Raw genomic sequence first — 17781 nt, forward strand, 5'->3', positions numbered from 1 at the left:
ACTGTCCCATAGGCAACTGCCTCATTGTGGGATTGTGTCACTAGCTTTTAATCTAGCTTATTTTCTTGCACGGATTGTACATTTTTTCCTCACTTTGCTCGCAGTGTATTTTATGTTACTGCTTCTTACTTGGATGTATGATTTCAGAACTGAGCACCGTGTTAGCTGAAGCAATAGTGAAGGGATACGTATGGACTCGCAGTTGTAAAGGGATAATGGAATGGTACAAGACAATGTTGGTTGTGGTTAGCATACTTCATAAATAGGCACGCATGCTCTAGGGTTAACTTTCTTATTGTCAATAAGACCCTAAATGCAGATCTTCTTTCCATTTTGTTTCCACTTTCTCTGATTCCCTCCATTGAATCTGCATGCTAATGCTGAAATGGTTCATCCAAAGACATTGTTGCTTGATTTTTTCTTTTCTCCATCATTGCCCAACTCAAGTTTGTAGTCTATCTTCACTAAAAATTACTTCAACATAATGCTAAACTCTAAAGTTTTAGACACCTTCACACATAATATATCCCACGTTGTTCTCTGAATGCTTCATCTGAGATCTCCCAATATCTAACCCAGCTGCCCCCACCTCTCTCCCTATATTTAACCCCAAACCCCGTACACCGTATTCAGTCTCAAACCCCTCACGCATCATCCATCACCATTTTCCTTAAATGGATGGTGAATTTTTTGTTGTGTGTCTGTGTAAGATCGAATATCTCTAATTACCATCAGGGTCACTGCGCAATATGTAGGTGGCAGGAACTAACATCGCATGAATTTGATTTACTAGGTGATGTGTAGACACTGCATAGCAGTATAATAAGAGATGTCACCACTAAATTTATTATAAAAAATAATACTTTAGACAGAATGTTGTGAGTGACAGTTCATGGGATATCATTGTTGAATGTGGAGTTGATCATTACATTAGAGATATAAGCACTTGTCACACTATCTGTCTCCTGTGTTTTCTCTTTGCCAGTGTTGCAGTTTGCCCCTCTGAAATCGGAAACATGTTGTGTGGTGCATTCTTTTGTCGCATCAGCTACTTGTTCTCAACAAATTCAGTATACTCCTGCCTGTCTCCCAGTTGCACATCACCACCTTATCACCCTCAAATCTGCACTTGTTTTGTGCGTTCATTCTCTTACAATGATACATACAGTTAAAAAAAGTGTAAAACATAATTAAAACAACTTTCATTGTTTGTATCTATTTCATGTAAAACTTTTGTGCTTTGTGCGTATGCTCTAAAACAATGTTCTTAAGCCTGGAGAACACTGAATGAATGTTGCTCTGACTGTAATTCTTCAGTTTGTTTTTGAAATTGAGCTTTGCTTCTGTAGGTTCTGCAGGAGGGCCATTGTGGACCTGGTGGGCGACATAGTTTACTTACCACATATATCAGTTACCAGTGTATGTTGCCACACTGTGCAGATATGTATGCAGAGAACAATGTTTGTCCTCCTCAGAGTCCTGAGAACACATCCCACCAGTTTACAGTCCCTCCACTCAGAAGCAGACATTTAAGGTATATTTAATTATCATTGGATCTGTGGTATTAATTATTACTTTCAATAAGTTTGTGGTCTTTTATGGTAAAATTTGCATGTATTTCACTGTAAATGGTTTTTTCCTGTAGGAGCAGTAGCAATCCTGATATGTATGCATCTCTTACTGGTGATGATGAGGTAAATTCATTAGCCAGAGGACTTGATCGTACATCAAGTATGAGGAGTGGTATGTATTTACTAAATTAAGGTTTTATGAAATGTGAGACACATTATGCTATGTGAAACAATCATTTCCACATTTATAGAATTAAGTCCATTGTAATAACAAATAAGCACATTAGTATGGTTGGAGACTCCTTGATGGAATATAAATAATTTGAGAAGCAAAGGTAACAACTCGTGAATATTTCTGGTGCTGAGTTGTCGATATGCTCATAAACAGGACTCAGTGCTGTGGTAGCTTTCAGACGAATCATCCTTCTGATCTATAGAGCGCACATACACCTGTGTGGCTACACTGTCCTGGCTGCCAGAGCTGCAGGTCAACCTGTAGGAGTAACAGCTCACCAAATAGTTGAGGTGGTGAGTCATCCATCTCAGTGAGTAGGTGTGAAACTACAAATCCAAAGGTCCAGTGTTCAGTCCCCAGGAGGTTCTAGAATTTTCTCAGCCACTTGTTGTCACTTCACATCTGTCAGTCATTTGTGTGTATGAAAAATGCTGAGCTGCACCATGGTTTGGAGACTGTGTGACACTGTTTGACCCACTATAACTCGCTGGGTGAGTCATTATGAAAGTCAGAAAAGGCAAGGTATACCACTTCCAAAAGGACCATTAGTAAAGTACCATGGTATTCAATGCATGGCAGGTACATTATGTGCACTTGCATGAAATCAGCTGAAACCTTCCAGTGGGCATCCATTCTTGGCAGGAGACACTACTCTTCTAAGCATCTTTAAGTACTCACTGTGTGCTCAGAACTGAAAAGAGTGTTGTGACATGTTTGAAAGACATACTAGAGACACAGCCCAACATATCTGTGCAAAGCTTCTTTGGATTTTCACTGCTTGCATTTCATGACCAATTGGATCTTACTTTCTGAATAGCCGACTTATTATTGATGCTAATGGCATGATACTTAGCAGAGGAGCTTTGTTGATAGGAGCACAACACGTATTGCTTTGGTAGTGCATTTAATAAAGTGGTAATTGTACAGAGATGATTAGCTTTGCCCTAATGTGTGAAATCCTGAAGCTTTCTGCACATTTCTCACTGTAACCTAAAATCAACCAGCAGAGAAAATGGTTGATTCCCTCTTTATACTGCAACGGAAGCTGAAGTGTGTGTCATTCTGCTGAGTACCATTGTTTGTATAAATTTGAGGGAAATATCTGACCAGATATAATAGAAAAGGAAGCCTGCAGGAAACCCAATATGACCTAAAGAATATGAAAAGTATATTTCTTCTGTGGTGTGCTAGCTATCTGCATTGATATTTCATTTACAGATACTGCTGTGTCCGTGCATGTTTACTGAACAGTTTCTTGCCTAAATAAATGATGGTTGTCACAGTGTCAACAAAACACATACTGTTGTATAAGAGACAATATTATCTACTGAATAATGACACTAAAGCCAATATTGGTGTAAATATAGTGCAAAAAACTGGCATTTATAAGTATTTTCTCAGTGATGTCAGTAGTAAGAAGCATTATAGTATTTGGAATGTGCACACATACAGCACTGGCAATGGTGATCTTTGGCAGTATGATAATTGTTTATTTTTAATCTAAATCTACTGTTTGTAATTCCTATACATAAATCTTACGATTATTTGTAATCTGCCACACATTTATGCTTTTTCTAGGCCCAGGTCAAGAAAATTTTGCATATATTTCCAATGTTCATCAGCCACGTAAATTGCTTCATGAAGAACTGGCGCTGCAGTGGGTGATGTCTAGTGGAATAGCTAGAGAACTTGCAATGACAAATTCATGGTGTGTAGCAGTATATTTGTTTTTTCTCCATTGCAACAGGAGACAATGTGTGATAGTTGTATAGTGTTTGGTTGAAGTTTTCTGCTCTTTACAAATTTATTTAGTCAAGAAATTCTTTGTTTGGACTTTTTTTTTTATTTTCCAGTTTTTGTTATTATCAGTTTGTATTATTTATTACTGTAAGTGGTATACTATAATTTCAGTATGTTCAGACATATGACGTGGTACGTGTGTTTGTAAAACAGTGAACTGCCAAGTAAATGTTACAGCTAACTGCAAGTCACTCAAGAAACTAATTTGCCTGTATCATTTCAGATTTGGCTAATAAGTTTCGTGGAAACTTAATACATAGGGGCTAGTTTCTAGCACAAACGAGAAAACTGTTTTGGAGCCTTAACATAATTATCTTTGTGTCATGGAGCTTGAGCTGCTATCACTAATCACTTTTTAATAATACTCATGAATGTAACAATGTTTGTACTGATTATTTGTACAATTCAAGCTGTGTTAATACAATTTTCTCCGTAGGAAGTAACTGTTTGCTTCAAAGCTTTGCTTGATATTTACATACTTATTCTTATCCACATGAGGACAAAGTTTGGTATGTATCAAACACTGAGCAGCAGACAGGCTCATAGACAGACAGACAGACAGACAGACAGACATTCCCAGCCATGTAGCTGATTAGAATAATTACCAGTCTTAATTGATCAGCTGATATTCGTGGTGCGGACATGAAAACTGTGTAGGGTGGGGAGAGAGAGGAAGAGCAAAGAACTGTCAATGGTTTTGCAAAACGTGCAAATGTCCTCGAGGAAACTGTGAGCATCTGTAGAGGAAAATTCGAGGCAGGGTACAGAATTGATGAGAAACCAGTATAAGGAGAAGGTGTAGGATTCAGAGAAAATAAAAAAGGAAAATATGGATGAACAAGGCTAGAATATGTACCATGGGTAGTGCAAAGCTTGCTTAGAGACTAGAGGGCAGAGTGGATGGGAACCAATGTGGGCTTAGAGGCAGGTGGAGGCTTGGGAATGGCAGAGATTATTGTCAGTGGGTTGCAAAAACAAGGGATACGCTAAACAGACAGTTCAAACTTGCTCATTTCAGAAAATCTAGTTTACACGGTTTATTATCTGCACTGACATTGTAGCAGAGAAACTAAGGACCCATTCTCATTTTGTTTTGTTATTTGCCTCCTTAAATGAATATTTTCTTTTTTAAAAAAATTATTTGTGTTAGTGAGAGATGTGCCATAAGATACAGCTGTCATTCTGTAATTCTGAGAATAAGACCAAGTCCAAATTCGCTAAATTACATTAGTCAGAATGATTTCCTAATTAATTTTAACCATTTCACGTAACTAGTTTTACTAGAGCTTAGTTCAGTTAACTAACAGTAATTATTTCCTATTCCAGCCATATTGTCAACATATAAACAGATGCAATTACTATATTACTGATAAAGTTAGGAAGATAACCCCTAGAAATCCATAATGTATTCATGTATCTTATTTCCAACACATGGTAGGAACATCAGCACTGAATTGTTTTCTGGGTAATTAACACTTTTATATATGGTATTGTTTATTTAGCTGTTTTTGCAGTATCGTCATCAAGAAGGCTTATTTCAGTCGAAATTCTTATTGTAATATAAATTTCAGACCAAAATCAATTTTTCTATGCTATTCAATTAATTTGATAAGTAAAATTATAATTGTGAATTATCAAAATTACATATTTAATAGTGTGAAACTTTAGTAGCCATTTTTGCAAAGCCATATAAGTACTGGGCCTGGAGCCATTTTAAGTCAGTCTGTTCCGAAATTCCAAGTGTGGAACCCATGTCAATCTGTACTGTAATAATGTAATGGTGCAGTGATGTGTTGTGAATAAAAGACAGATAGTGAAGTCGGACAGTTAACAATGATTGCTGATTAACTTTAATATGAAAGTGCCAACATATTGTTCATTTGAGCAAGACTGTCTTTGGTTAGTTAGGTTATATTACATGGTGACAGTTGCCATATAATTAGAAGGTGCAGTATGTGCATACCCAGTAAATGAGTCTGAATTACATAATTAAGACATGGACAGGCCATAAGAAATTCAGTGGGGGGGTCTGACATTCATGGAAGTAAAACTTATGAAGTCAAATGTGTGTGTTTGTTGACCGCATTATTGGCTGTAGATAGTGCTGCAAGCACCCATATTTACAGCCAGTTTTTCACCATGATTGATGCCACCAAGGAATACAAGCTGATATAGGACCAGGTGTCACAATGTGGCAACTCAACTACACTGCACTGTCGGTGCAGGTACTTGTCTGCTTCCATCACGATTTCCACTGGCAGGGATACTAAACATGGAAGTCCTGAGGGAATGCGTTGCGAGGTATCTGTTAAAACCAAATGCATTAGGATAAGAAGTTTGTTCCACAACAGTTTTGCGCAGTTGACCCTTGGTTGCAATTTGCCTGTGGCAGCTTATCATGGTGGCTAGTAGAGTTGTGTCAATAATTTTTCTGAAACTAATAGATAATGGGGCTGCTTTCACAGATAACCCTGGCTTTGATGGCTTAACATTTGTCACCAACGAGGACTAGAATAGGTGAAGGTGTGGTTTATAGAACAGAGCCTATGCGTGGCTGTTCCACAGGCATATGGCCAAAGGGACTGGGACTGGAAACAGGATAAGCAAAGGAACAACTAAGGATACTACATAGGCTTGATGGATTGTGGAATGCCACTTTGGAAGAGCTGGGAAGTGTAGTGTGAAGGAGACTATTCAAGAATTAGTTTGTGTCATTGCCTACAGTCTACTGTCCTTTAACAATAGTTGAAGATGTTTCTCCACTGGAGTAGTTCATTTATTTTGCTTTGTTAAAATATTCTTTTTGTGCTCATTTCGCCTTGTAGATTTGATAAGTGAGAGTGAGGCTCTCAGAAATTATGTAGACCACAGCATGTGGTGGGTTTTTGTTTCAACAGTTACTGCTTAAGGTATCAAGATGTGGTTACATGTTTTAGCTAAGAGAATCAGTTGTATTTTTCTTGTATGGTCTTATTTGTGTAAGAATTATTTGAGATTCAAGGGACTCAATACCCCAATATCTGTAAAATCACGTATAGGCTACAAAAAACTAATTGGAATAAATCACATTTTCCACATGACAGTGGAAAGTTGACACACTGGTATCAACTCTGGTGAAAAGGTGCCACCAAGATCTAAGACCCCTATAAAAATCACTAGCATTCATGTCTCATGCTTTCTTGTACAAATTAGTTGGCTTTGAGCACTTGTATCATCTCTGGAAATCTGTAAAAGAATTTCTTTTCCACACAATTCATAGTATGTTGAGCATGTATATAAATTGAGTCCACTTCGGTGAAGATAGTAAGTGTATTTTCTCTATAAGGTTTCACATTAATATTAATAAACTTTCTATTTTCCAACCATTAATAATTTTTAATTTTGTGTACATTTGTAGGTTTTTCTCTGAATTGATAGCGAGGAGCATGGCAGAATACTTGGCAACATCTCGAAGCTTAAATACTCCACGAAAAATCAGATTTTCAGAACAGTTCACAGATGATATATCCACCTTAGTATCCACTATCACTTCTGATATAATTTCCCACAGCAACAGAGATGGAAAGGTAAGCGCTACTTGACAGATTGTTTTTATCAGCTTTCTTTGATCCTCTCAGTATTCAGTTTGGTGTACATACCTCTTCATTTTCCAGCTGATACCTAGAAGAGTTCTGAATTTTGTATTTTAATCCAGTTGAATTGCTGTTAAAAATAAGTTTATAACTTGAACAATTGATGCATTATTTCTTGTTACATAAAAACTAGAATGGTCTGTGCTGTTGTGACACACTTCCACTTATTGTATTGCTAAAAGTGACTGAGAGATTTCTGGCCCTGATATAACTATTTTCATTAGTTCTGTTTGCACCTATGGTCATTCAGATGCACATAAAGTTGGTTTCCATGACTGCCACATGTGAGCAGATTGCTGTTATATGACTCTGCTGCATTCTAAGCAGGCTTACGCAGATACCAATCGTTACAAGTCTACAAAACTAGCACTCTTGAAAACTCATTGATTATTTACAAAACAAGTCACAAAAGAACTGGTAATGTAGTTTAGCAATCATCAGATTAGAGTGCACATTCTTAGATTTACTTGATGTTGTTTAGCAGTACATGTAATATTCTCTCTCGTTCATTTAAACATTACTTACATGTCCAGTGCAGTCTGTATTTTGTGGGTGCCTCCAACTATAACAGTCAAAACTAGTTCTGGGCTCTTACTTGCTGTAAAATCGTAGAATATACAGTAATTTTGTGTGTTGTCTGACACCTTAGATACCGTTAAGTGCAATTGGGTGAGTTTATATGTTTCCTATTATGAATTTAATTCTTTATGTAGATACCACATTCCTTTCTTCCAGTCCCTCTGTTATATGCTCTGCACAATACTTCTCCTTCTGAAATTAGTGTGTTGTTAGAAGGAATTATTAAGATTTGTTTCTTAAAGGCACTCTTGGCTCTTTCTTCTGCTGAAATTCCATAGTAGCACTTATATGAAGTGGGCAGAATTGCCCTCCTCATAGTTTTCACAGTTCTAGTAATTACTTTTTCCTAATTAGCCTTTGGGCTATTTATGACGTTTTGTATTGTTGAGCTTGTCCTTTGTCTTTGACTGCCAAATTGTGTTTTAGAAGCATTAATGGTGAGAGATTGAGTATTCATATGGAATATTTTGCTTTTAGATTGTATTGAGTAATTGTTAATCAATACATGTGATTATTTTCAGTCATACTGAATTAATAACTTGAATACACATTTTAATGATCCAGAAGTCTTAATGACCAAACTCAGTTCTACTACTCATTCTTATTAAAGTAGCAGCAGCCAGTTATTATTTCTCTCACCATTAGATAATGAGCTTGTTATAACTGTTCTACATACATATTACATAGATTTATCCCCCTCCAGCCCTGTTCATAACATTCACCAGTTTATCCATATGACACAGTACGTTCCTCCAAGAACTGGAGAAATATTCCATAAGTTCTACTAAATTGATTGTTACTGAATAACTGGATATCTATCAGTAAATTATGATCCTCTATTGACACACGGTTAAGTATTAGCCTAACTTAAGAAATTATGGAGCCTACCTGTTGGTGTAGGATATTTTATACCTCTGCTGATAACATTTTTGTTTCTCTTTTTACAGGTGTCGCAGAACCTGAATGCAAGCTTAGCATTTTTCCTCTTTGATTTACTTTCTATAATGGATCGAGGTTTCGTGTTTACTCTTATAAAGAACTATTGCAAGCAGATGTCTTCAAAAATTTCATCTCTGTCTGATGCAGCTTGCTTGATTAATTTGAAGGTATATTCTTACATGTATGCAGTTTCCTTATTTTATTCTCTTTCATTTCATATTGTGTTTAGTTATAAATACATAAATGTCATGTAGTTCACAGCCTGGTGAAAACCTACTGATTTTATGCCACATTGGCAGGTTGCATATCAAGTTTCCTATGCTTGTTTAGCTGTTATGAAGTATAGTAAAGCATTACATGTAGATGAAACCTGTGATTCTTCAAGGTATAATATTTGTTCTGGTAAAAATATAAAATTCTGTTGCCTTTATAGATGTCCACTGTGAGACAATAACCATTAGTTACCATCATTCTGATTGGTCACTACCGGAAGGCTTCAGAAATGATAAAAAAAATTGTGCCCCATAAATAATACATCTGCATCCACATGGATACTCAGCAAATCACAGTTAAGTGCCTGGCAGATGGTTCATTGAACCACCTTTACAAAATTTCTCTCTTATTCCGATCTCGAACAGTGCATGGAAAAAACGAACACCTATATCTTTCTGTGTGAGCTCTGATTTCCGTTATTTTATTATGATGCTCATTTCTCCCAGTGTAGGTTGGAGTCAGCAAAATATTTCTACATTTGGAGTAGAAAATTAGTGATTGAAATAGCATGAGAAGATCCTGGTGCAATGAGAAATGCCTTTTTTTAAAATGATGTCCACCCCAAATACTGGATCATGTCATGGATACTGCCTCCCCTATTTCTTGATAATACAAAATGTGCTGCTTTGAACTTTTCAATGTACTCCGTTAATCCTATTTGATAATGATCCCAGACTGTGCAGCATTACTCCAAAAGAGGACAGACAAGCATAGTGTGGGCAATATCTTCAGTAGATCTGTTGCATCTTCTAAGTGTTCTGCCAATAAAATGCAGTCTTTGATTCGCCATCCTCACAACATTTTGTATGCGTTCTTTACAATTTATGTTGTTCATGATTGTAATTTCTAGGCATTTAGTTGGATTAAAGACTTTTAGATTTATCTGAATTATCGTGTAACCAAAGTTCAACGGATTCATTGTAGCACTCATGTGGATGACCTCACATTTTCCTTTATTTAGGGTCAACTGCCAATTTCTGCACCATACAGATATCTTTTCTAAATCAGACAGTAAATGACAGCATCATCTGCAAACAACCTAAGACAGCTGCTCAGGTTGTCTCCTAAATCATTTATACAGGGTGTTACGAAAAGGTACGGCCAAACTTTCAGGGAACATTCCTCACACACAAATAAAGAAAAGATGTTATGTGGACATGTGTCCGGAAACGCTTAATTTCCATGTTAGAGCTCATCTTAGTTTCGTCAGTATGTACTGTACTTCCTCGATTCACTGCCAGTTGGCCCAATTTGAAGGAAGGTAATGTTGACTTCGGTGCTTGTGTTGACATGCGATTCATTGCTCTACAGTACTAGCATCAAGCACATCAGTACGTAGCATCAACAGGTTAGTGTTCATCACGAACGTGGTTTTGCAGTCAGTGCAATGTTTACAAATGCGGAGTTGGCAGATGCCCATTTGATATATGGATTAGCACGGGGCAATAGCCGTGGCGTGGTACGTTTGTATCGAGACAGATTTCCAGAACGAAGGTGTCCCGACAGGAAGACGTTCGAAGCAATTGACCGGCGTCTTAGGGAGCACTGAACGTTCCAGCCTATGACTCGCGACTGGGGAAGACATAGAACGACGAGGACACCTGCAATGGACGAGGCAATTCTTCATGCAGTTGACGATAACCCTAATGTCAGCGTCAAAGAAGTTGCTGCTGCACAAGGTAACGTTGACTACGTCACTGTATGGAGAGTGCTACGGGAGAACCAGTTGTTTCTGTACCATGTACAGCGTGTGCACGCACTATCAGCAGCTGATTGGCCTCCATGGGTACACTTCTGCGAATGGTTCATCCAACAATGTGTCAATCCTCATTTCAGTGCAAATGTTCTCTTTACGGATGAGGCTTCATTCCAACGTTTAGGAAGGCATTGTTGGTGATGTCTCGATTGGGCCCCATGTTCTTCCACCTACGCTCAATGGAGCACGTTATCATGATTTCGTACGGGATACCCTACCTGTGCTGTTAGAACATGTGCCTTTACAAGTAGGACACAACATGTGGTTCATGCACGATGGAGCTCCTGCACATTTCGGTCGAAGTGTTCGTACGCTTCTCAACAATAGATTCGGTGACCGATGGATTGGTAGAGGCGGACCAATTCCATGGCCTCCACGCTCTCCTGACCTCAACCCTCTTGACTTTCATTTATGGGGGCATTTGAAAGCTCTTGTCTACGCAACCCTGGTACCAAATGTAGAGACTCTTCGTGCTCGTATTGTGGACGGCTGTGATACAATACACCATTCTCCAGGGCTGCATCAGCGCATCAGGGATTCCATGCGACGGAGGGTGGATGCATGTATCCTCGCTAACGGAGGACATTTTGAACATTTCCTGCAACAAAGTGTTTGAAGTCACGCTTGTACGTTCTGTTGCTGTGTGTGTCCATTCCATGATTAATGCGATTTGAAGAGACGTGATAAAATGAGCTCCAACATGGAAAGTAAGCGATTCCGGACACATATCCACATAACATATTTTCTTTCTTTGTGTGTGAGGAATGTTTCCTGAAAGGTTGGCTGTACCTTTTTGTAACACCCTGTATAGATAATGAACAGTTAGAGAACGCCAGAAATCGCTTCTGTTTTACTCATTGACTTCCCGTCAGTTACTACAAACTGTGACCTCTCTGACAGGAAATCACGAATCCAGTCACATAATTGAGACAATATTCCATAAGCACGCAATTTGGCTACAAGCCACTTGTTAGGTATAGTGTCGAAAGCTTTCTGGAAACCTAGAAATATGGAATCAATTTGAAATCCCCTGTCAATAGCACTAACACTTCGTGTGAGTAAAGAGCTAGTTGTTTTTGTTTTTACAAGAACAATATTTTCTTAATCCGTGTTGGCTGTGTATCAATAGACCATTCTCTTTGAGGTCATTCATAATGCTCAAACAGAATATATGTTCCAAAATCCTGCTGCATATTGACATTAATGATATGGGCCTGTAATTTAATGGATTACTCCTAATGCTTTTCTTGAATAATTGTTGTGACCTGTGCACCTTTCCAGTCTTTGGGTATGGATCTCTCATTGAGTGAATGGTTTTATACGAGTGTTAAGTATGTAGCTATTACATCCGCATACTGGGAAAGGAACCCTGTTGGTATATGGTCTGGAACAGAAGACTTGGTTTTATTAAGTGATTTAAGTTGCTTCGCTACTTTGAGGATATATACTTCTAAGTTACTCATGTTGGCAGCTGTTCTTGATTCGAATTCTGATATATTTACTTCATTTTCATTGGTGAAAGGATTTAGGAACGTTGTGTTCATAACTCTGCTTTGGCAGCACTGTCATCGATAGTATCTCCATTGCTATTGCGCAGAGAAGGCATTGACTATGTCTTTTTAGATATGACCAGAATGCCTTTGGATTTTCTGCCAGGTTTCAAAACAATGTTTCACTGTGAAAACTATTTTAACAGGGTGTATACAACCTGGAAGATCCGGGAAAAACCTGGGAATTTTTTCATCTGGGAGATAACCGGGAAAATCCCGGGAATTTTTTAGAATTCCGGGAATTTTTTGTTGTGTTAGTTTTCAGTTAAATTTTTGTAATTTTGATTGGTAATAATCGATACTTTAACAGAGGATATCACTGTATCCCACTACAGTAGAATAATGCTGCAACAATGAAATGTGAGTGAGAAAACAAAATGAAAATAAACCATAAATTGCAAAGGAAATGTGCCATATACAACTACTAAACACAGTGCTCATACAAGGGTTTGCCAACAGCAAAATGTGTCAAAGCCCTTAGGAAGACTGTGCAATGCTTCATAACAACAAATTGCCTCCTATGAGCTTGATGTCATAACTGTTTACATTAGATTCATTTTAGCAGTAGCGAGCGGGCTCATGCGCATGCGCAGTTGAGTGGCGTATGAGTAGTACCTTCTCCCATTTCTGGCTACAGAAATGTGGCTGTTGGCTGTGTAAGCAGTCGCAGCAAGCAGCTCGATGCTACCGGGAAAAATTTTACTGCTGCACCCAAGCTGCCAGATTCACGCATGCGCACCGGGCACGTATCTATGAGGGAGGGGGGGGGGGGGGGGGGTCAAATTCATATTTCACAAAGCGCCTAGCATCCAGCATACATTGGTCTATCGACTACTCATATGATTTAGATGTGCATCCCTGTTTCTTTTCGAACACACTCTGTAAGTTGTTTTCTGAATTAATCATAAGCTGCATAGGGTAGTCGTGCAGTCTGAGGCGACTTGCCACGGTTCATGCCCCCCCCCCTCCTCGCCCCCCCCCTCCCCCCCCTCCCCCTCCCTCCCCCCCCCAATCCGGACGTTCGAATCCTCCCTCGGGCATGGGTGTATGTGTGTCCTTAGTGAAAGTTAAAGTTAGATTAAGAGATTAAGTAGTGTGTGAACCTAGGGACTGATGACATCAGCAGTTTGGTCCCATAGCAAAAACAAATCATAGACTGATTTTTGAATGTGTGCATAGTGTACGTGATGTCTGTCAGGGGAATCCTCGTTGCATCTAGAAGTAAACTTCCCTGCAGGCAAAAGGGGACCAGGCTATACAAGCTGAGCAGAGTAAAGCCGAACAAGTGAACACCAATGGCATTCTGGTTATGCTGTTGTTTGGATTTGCAAATGATCAGCATTGCTATAGTTACTAGGGAAATCCATAGTTTCCGACTACCAGAGTGGAAATAAATGACTAACAGGAGTAACAGGTAAGAAAGATTACGTATTATCTTCAGTGTATCCTGAAAAATGAAATTTTGTCAGAAAATTTTTGGCTAAATCGCTTCAGTAGTATGGGCAAGTTGTACAGTCCCCGTCTAGCAGCCGCTTAATTTCTATTCTGGAAGTAGCACAGAAAATGGTTTGTACAAACATAACGCCTAACCAAAGAATAATCAGGGATAACTAAACCGGTGATTCTGGCAGTGTTAGTGAAGTTAACCGGTGAATAAGTTTTGACAAAGGCAGGAATAGTTCCAGGATTAGTCATGACAAAATTGTTTGTTAGAGAGGGGAAGGAGAAGAAAGGGGGACAGTGCACAAGTTAGGGAAGAATATGACGATTCCAAATTTATATAAAAATCTCAAATTACTACTTCTCGATCTCATGCTCGAGAAAATTCAGCGTATGAATGAAATGTGAAACTATTTTGTAACATAAACCTTTTTGCTTGTAGTAGGCCTAATAGGCATTTTATGTTGGCCTTCGTGAATTATATTCTGTCGTATTATAAAAATGACCATTTGTGCCGAATGTACTCTTTAAGTATGCACTTTAAATGTGCCATTTTAGTATGCTTCACAAAATTCCGATACTCTTGGAGTATCCTCTGATGTCTTTTTTCTTTTATGACATAATATAGGATCTTCTGATGTTTTACACGTACGAACATACAGGCTTCCTGCATCATAGCAGCTGCCGAAGTGCTGTGGCGCCTGTTATCTGACGCTCTCTGATGACTACTGAAATGAGCCTATTTCTAACAGGTTGCAGGAAAATATTGCAAATGGTGGTTTGAAAAGCGTTACTTTCAAAGTAAATTTCCTTTTACGCAAGTTGAACTATGTGCAAGAATGTACAATAAATTTCTTAAACCGCAGAGTGTTTGATGACGAGCCATTTAGAAGTATTTCGAGCCCAGAAGATCATTCATGTCGTTATTATGAGCAAATTGATGTAGTGCTATGGGAAGCTCTCTCTCCTCTGCTGTAGCTAATTTATTTGTGGAAAACTTTGAGGGCAAGTCACTGGTTACGGATAAAAATTTTACTGGCACATTTGTGTGATATATGGGAAAGCTTAGCTTCTGTTGCAGCTTATTGGCTTTAGAGACCAATGTTATATGTGAAAGCTTTGCTTTTCTTGTAGCAACGGTATGTATATTAATTTAAAACATTAACTTTTCCTCTTTGTGTATCCGCGCTACTTAACAGTGATGTTGCTATTAGCTGACTACATCATGTGTCCTGTGGTCTGAATATCTGCTGTCATCGGCTGGCGATATCACATGACATGAGCTATGACTGGCTTACAAAACCACATCGCAATCTCGAGTACAATGGTTCGGAAAGTAACCTGCTGTGTTTAGTGGAATTCGAATTTACACTTTTGTAATATGAAAATATGCAGTGTACATGTTGCTGCACATCAAAAATCTTTCCGAAAGGAGTTTTCTTCCCTGAGTTTCGTTTTCTAAAGTGCCAGGAAATTCTTCGCCCGTGTATAAAACCATAACCGTTCAAAGGATTGATAAGTTTTACAGTTGTGAGGGAAAATATACCGTCACTTAATAACACGGAAAAAGTGTGTTTTCATCCAGGAGAAAGTGTATTTTTAACCGGGAAATCTGTGAGAAATCCGGGAACTTTTTTTCCTTGACCACGTATACACCCTGTATAAGCATCTCACATTGAAATCCATGCAAAATTTCAAGCTTCTGTAAAAGATTGCCAATCATAGAGACTTTGCTCTCATTTAAGTTTGGCATGCTCTATTTTGTTATTTCTGCAACAGTGTTTGGATATGTTTTGTGTGCCAAGGGGGATTAGTTCCATCGTTTGATAATTTTTTTGATATAAATCTCTCAATTGCTGTTGATACTATTTCTTTGAGTTCAAGCCATTACTGGTCTACACAGCTGTATTGTTAATGTATATATTTCTTCAGCATACTAATATAGGTTGATTCATTACCTTGTTTCATAACAGTTATTAGGGCAGATTTTGTTTAAAATGTCTCAAAAACCTTTCCAAAATTTGGCAAAGTGGTAATAGGTACGCACTGCTTCATTCTGTAATTGGCTCTTGGGTTTCAAATTGCCCATTTTGGTTTGCTCACTTATATAGCCAACTTGTTCTTTTGCTTCTTAAAAATCTGATGTTCCCTCTTCTGTGAGACAGATAATGGAATTAATGGAGATCTTGTTCATCACAGGTAGGAAGCTAATTAATTTATAGTCTTTTTTTGTCTTGTCTGTTACCTCTCTTGTAAAGCAGAAAATGTACAGCATTGTTGGAAATTGTCTTACTTTGCATTCATTTTCTAAATAATTTTGTAAGTTCTTTTTGTAGTACTTTTCTGCCAGATTTAATCATTTCTGTTGAAATAACCTTGTCTCCTGGCATCCATCCTTTCTTCATATCCGGAATGGCTTTGTGTACTTCATTTGGCATTTTTTGGGATGTTGTTATATTCATTATTGACTACCTGTGTTTTTGGTTTGTCTTTTGAAATATACAGACATTTCAAGAAGCTTTGGATTGCACATACATTTTCTCTTTGTTGTTGGTTATTGTACCATTTCCCATTTAACTGATGAAGTGTCGTGTCCACCCAATGTAAGCTTATGCTTTGTGTTCTTTGTATGCTTATTATTTTTGGTTGTTCGCACATTCTCCCAGAGATATTGCCTAATGGTTTTGTTTAAAGCAACATATTTTATCACATTCTTATTATTATTTGGCACTGACATTTTGGCCAGTAGAATGGTAGGGGCCAGTGCCATCCAGTTGTAGTTTTTTCTCAAGTGTGACATGCTAACTGTGACGACTGTTTTGTAAGTATGTGCGGTACCTTGTGAAGCATAGCTGGCTGCACATTGGCAACACTGCCCCCTGACATTGACGTCTGTCAACGGCAAAGTAAGTTTAATCAGAGTGTAAATTTATTTTACCAAAATTACGTGGCCAGTAATAGATTCCAGAGTCTTTATTTACTTTAAGTGCCTCTTTTTTTATCAGTGCTGCCATTGAGGTTTGTAAATTGGAATGTTTATTCAATGTAAGGAGTTCACCAGTTCATTATCATAATCAGTGAAATGTTCATATCAAAATCTACATCTACATCTACATCCATACTCCGCAAGCCACCTGACGGTGTGTGGCGGAGGGTACTTTGAGTACCTCTATCGGTTCTCCCTTCTATTCCAGTCTCGTACTGTTCGTGGAAAGAAGGATTGTCAGTATGCTTCTGTGTGGGCTCTAAGCTCTCTGATTTTATCCTCATGGTCTCTTCACGAGATATACGTAGTAGAGAGCAATATACTGCTTGACTCCTCGGTGAAGGCATGTTCTCGAAACTTCAACAAAAGCCCATAACAAGCTACTGAGTCTTCCACTGGAGTTTATCTATCATCTCCGTAACGCTTTCGCGATTTCTAAATGATTCTGTAATGAAGCGTGCTGCTCTCCGTTGGATCTTCTCTCTCTCTTCTATCAACCCTGTCTGGTACGGATCCCACACTGGTGAGCAATATTCAAGCAGTGGGCGAACAAGTGTACTGTAACCTACTTTCTTTGTTTTTGGATTGCATTTCCTTAGGATTCTTCCAATGAATCTCAGTCTGGCACCTGCTTTACTGACGATTAATTTTATATGGTCATTCCATTTTAAATCACTCCTAATGCCTACTCCCAGATAATTTATGGAATTAACTGCTTCCAGTTGCTGGCCTGCTATATTGTAGCTAAATGATAAAGGATCTTTCTTTCTATGTGTTCGCAGCACATTACACTTGTCTACATTGAGATTCAATTGCCGTTCCCTGCACCATGCATCAATTCGTTGCAGATCCTCCTGCATTTCCATACAATTTTCCATTGTTACAACCTCTTGATATACTACAGCATCATCCACAAAAAGCCTCAGTGAACTTCCGATGTTATCCACAAGGTCATTTATGTATACTGTGCATAGCAATGGTCCTACAACACTCCCCTGCGGCACACCTGAAATCACTCTT

General features: G+C 38.3%; 1 protein-coding gene across 1 annotated transcript in view; it reads left to right on the top strand.

The window, feature by feature from the left end:
• LOC124555399 (dedicator of cytokinesis protein 7) overlaps positions 1–17781 on the top strand; it is a 258351-nt gene that overhangs the window by 123571 nt on the left and 116999 nt on the right. Inside the window, exons 17-21 of the mRNA XM_047129295.1 lie at positions 1350–1534; positions 1646–1743; positions 3385–3514; positions 7004–7172; positions 8765–8923. Of these exons, the coding sequence (XP_046985251.1) occupies positions 1350–1534; positions 1646–1743; positions 3385–3514; positions 7004–7172; positions 8765–8923 (741 nt within the window). The remainder of the gene's footprint in view (positions 1–1349; positions 1535–1645; positions 1744–3384; positions 3515–7003; positions 7173–8764; positions 8924–17781) is intronic.

Source organism: Schistocerca americana, chromosome X, assembly GCF_021461395.2.
Source record: "Schistocerca americana isolate TAMUIC-IGC-003095 chromosome X, iqSchAmer2.1, whole genome shotgun sequence".
NCBI lineage: Eukaryota > Metazoa > Arthropoda > Insecta > Orthoptera > Acrididae > Schistocerca > Schistocerca americana.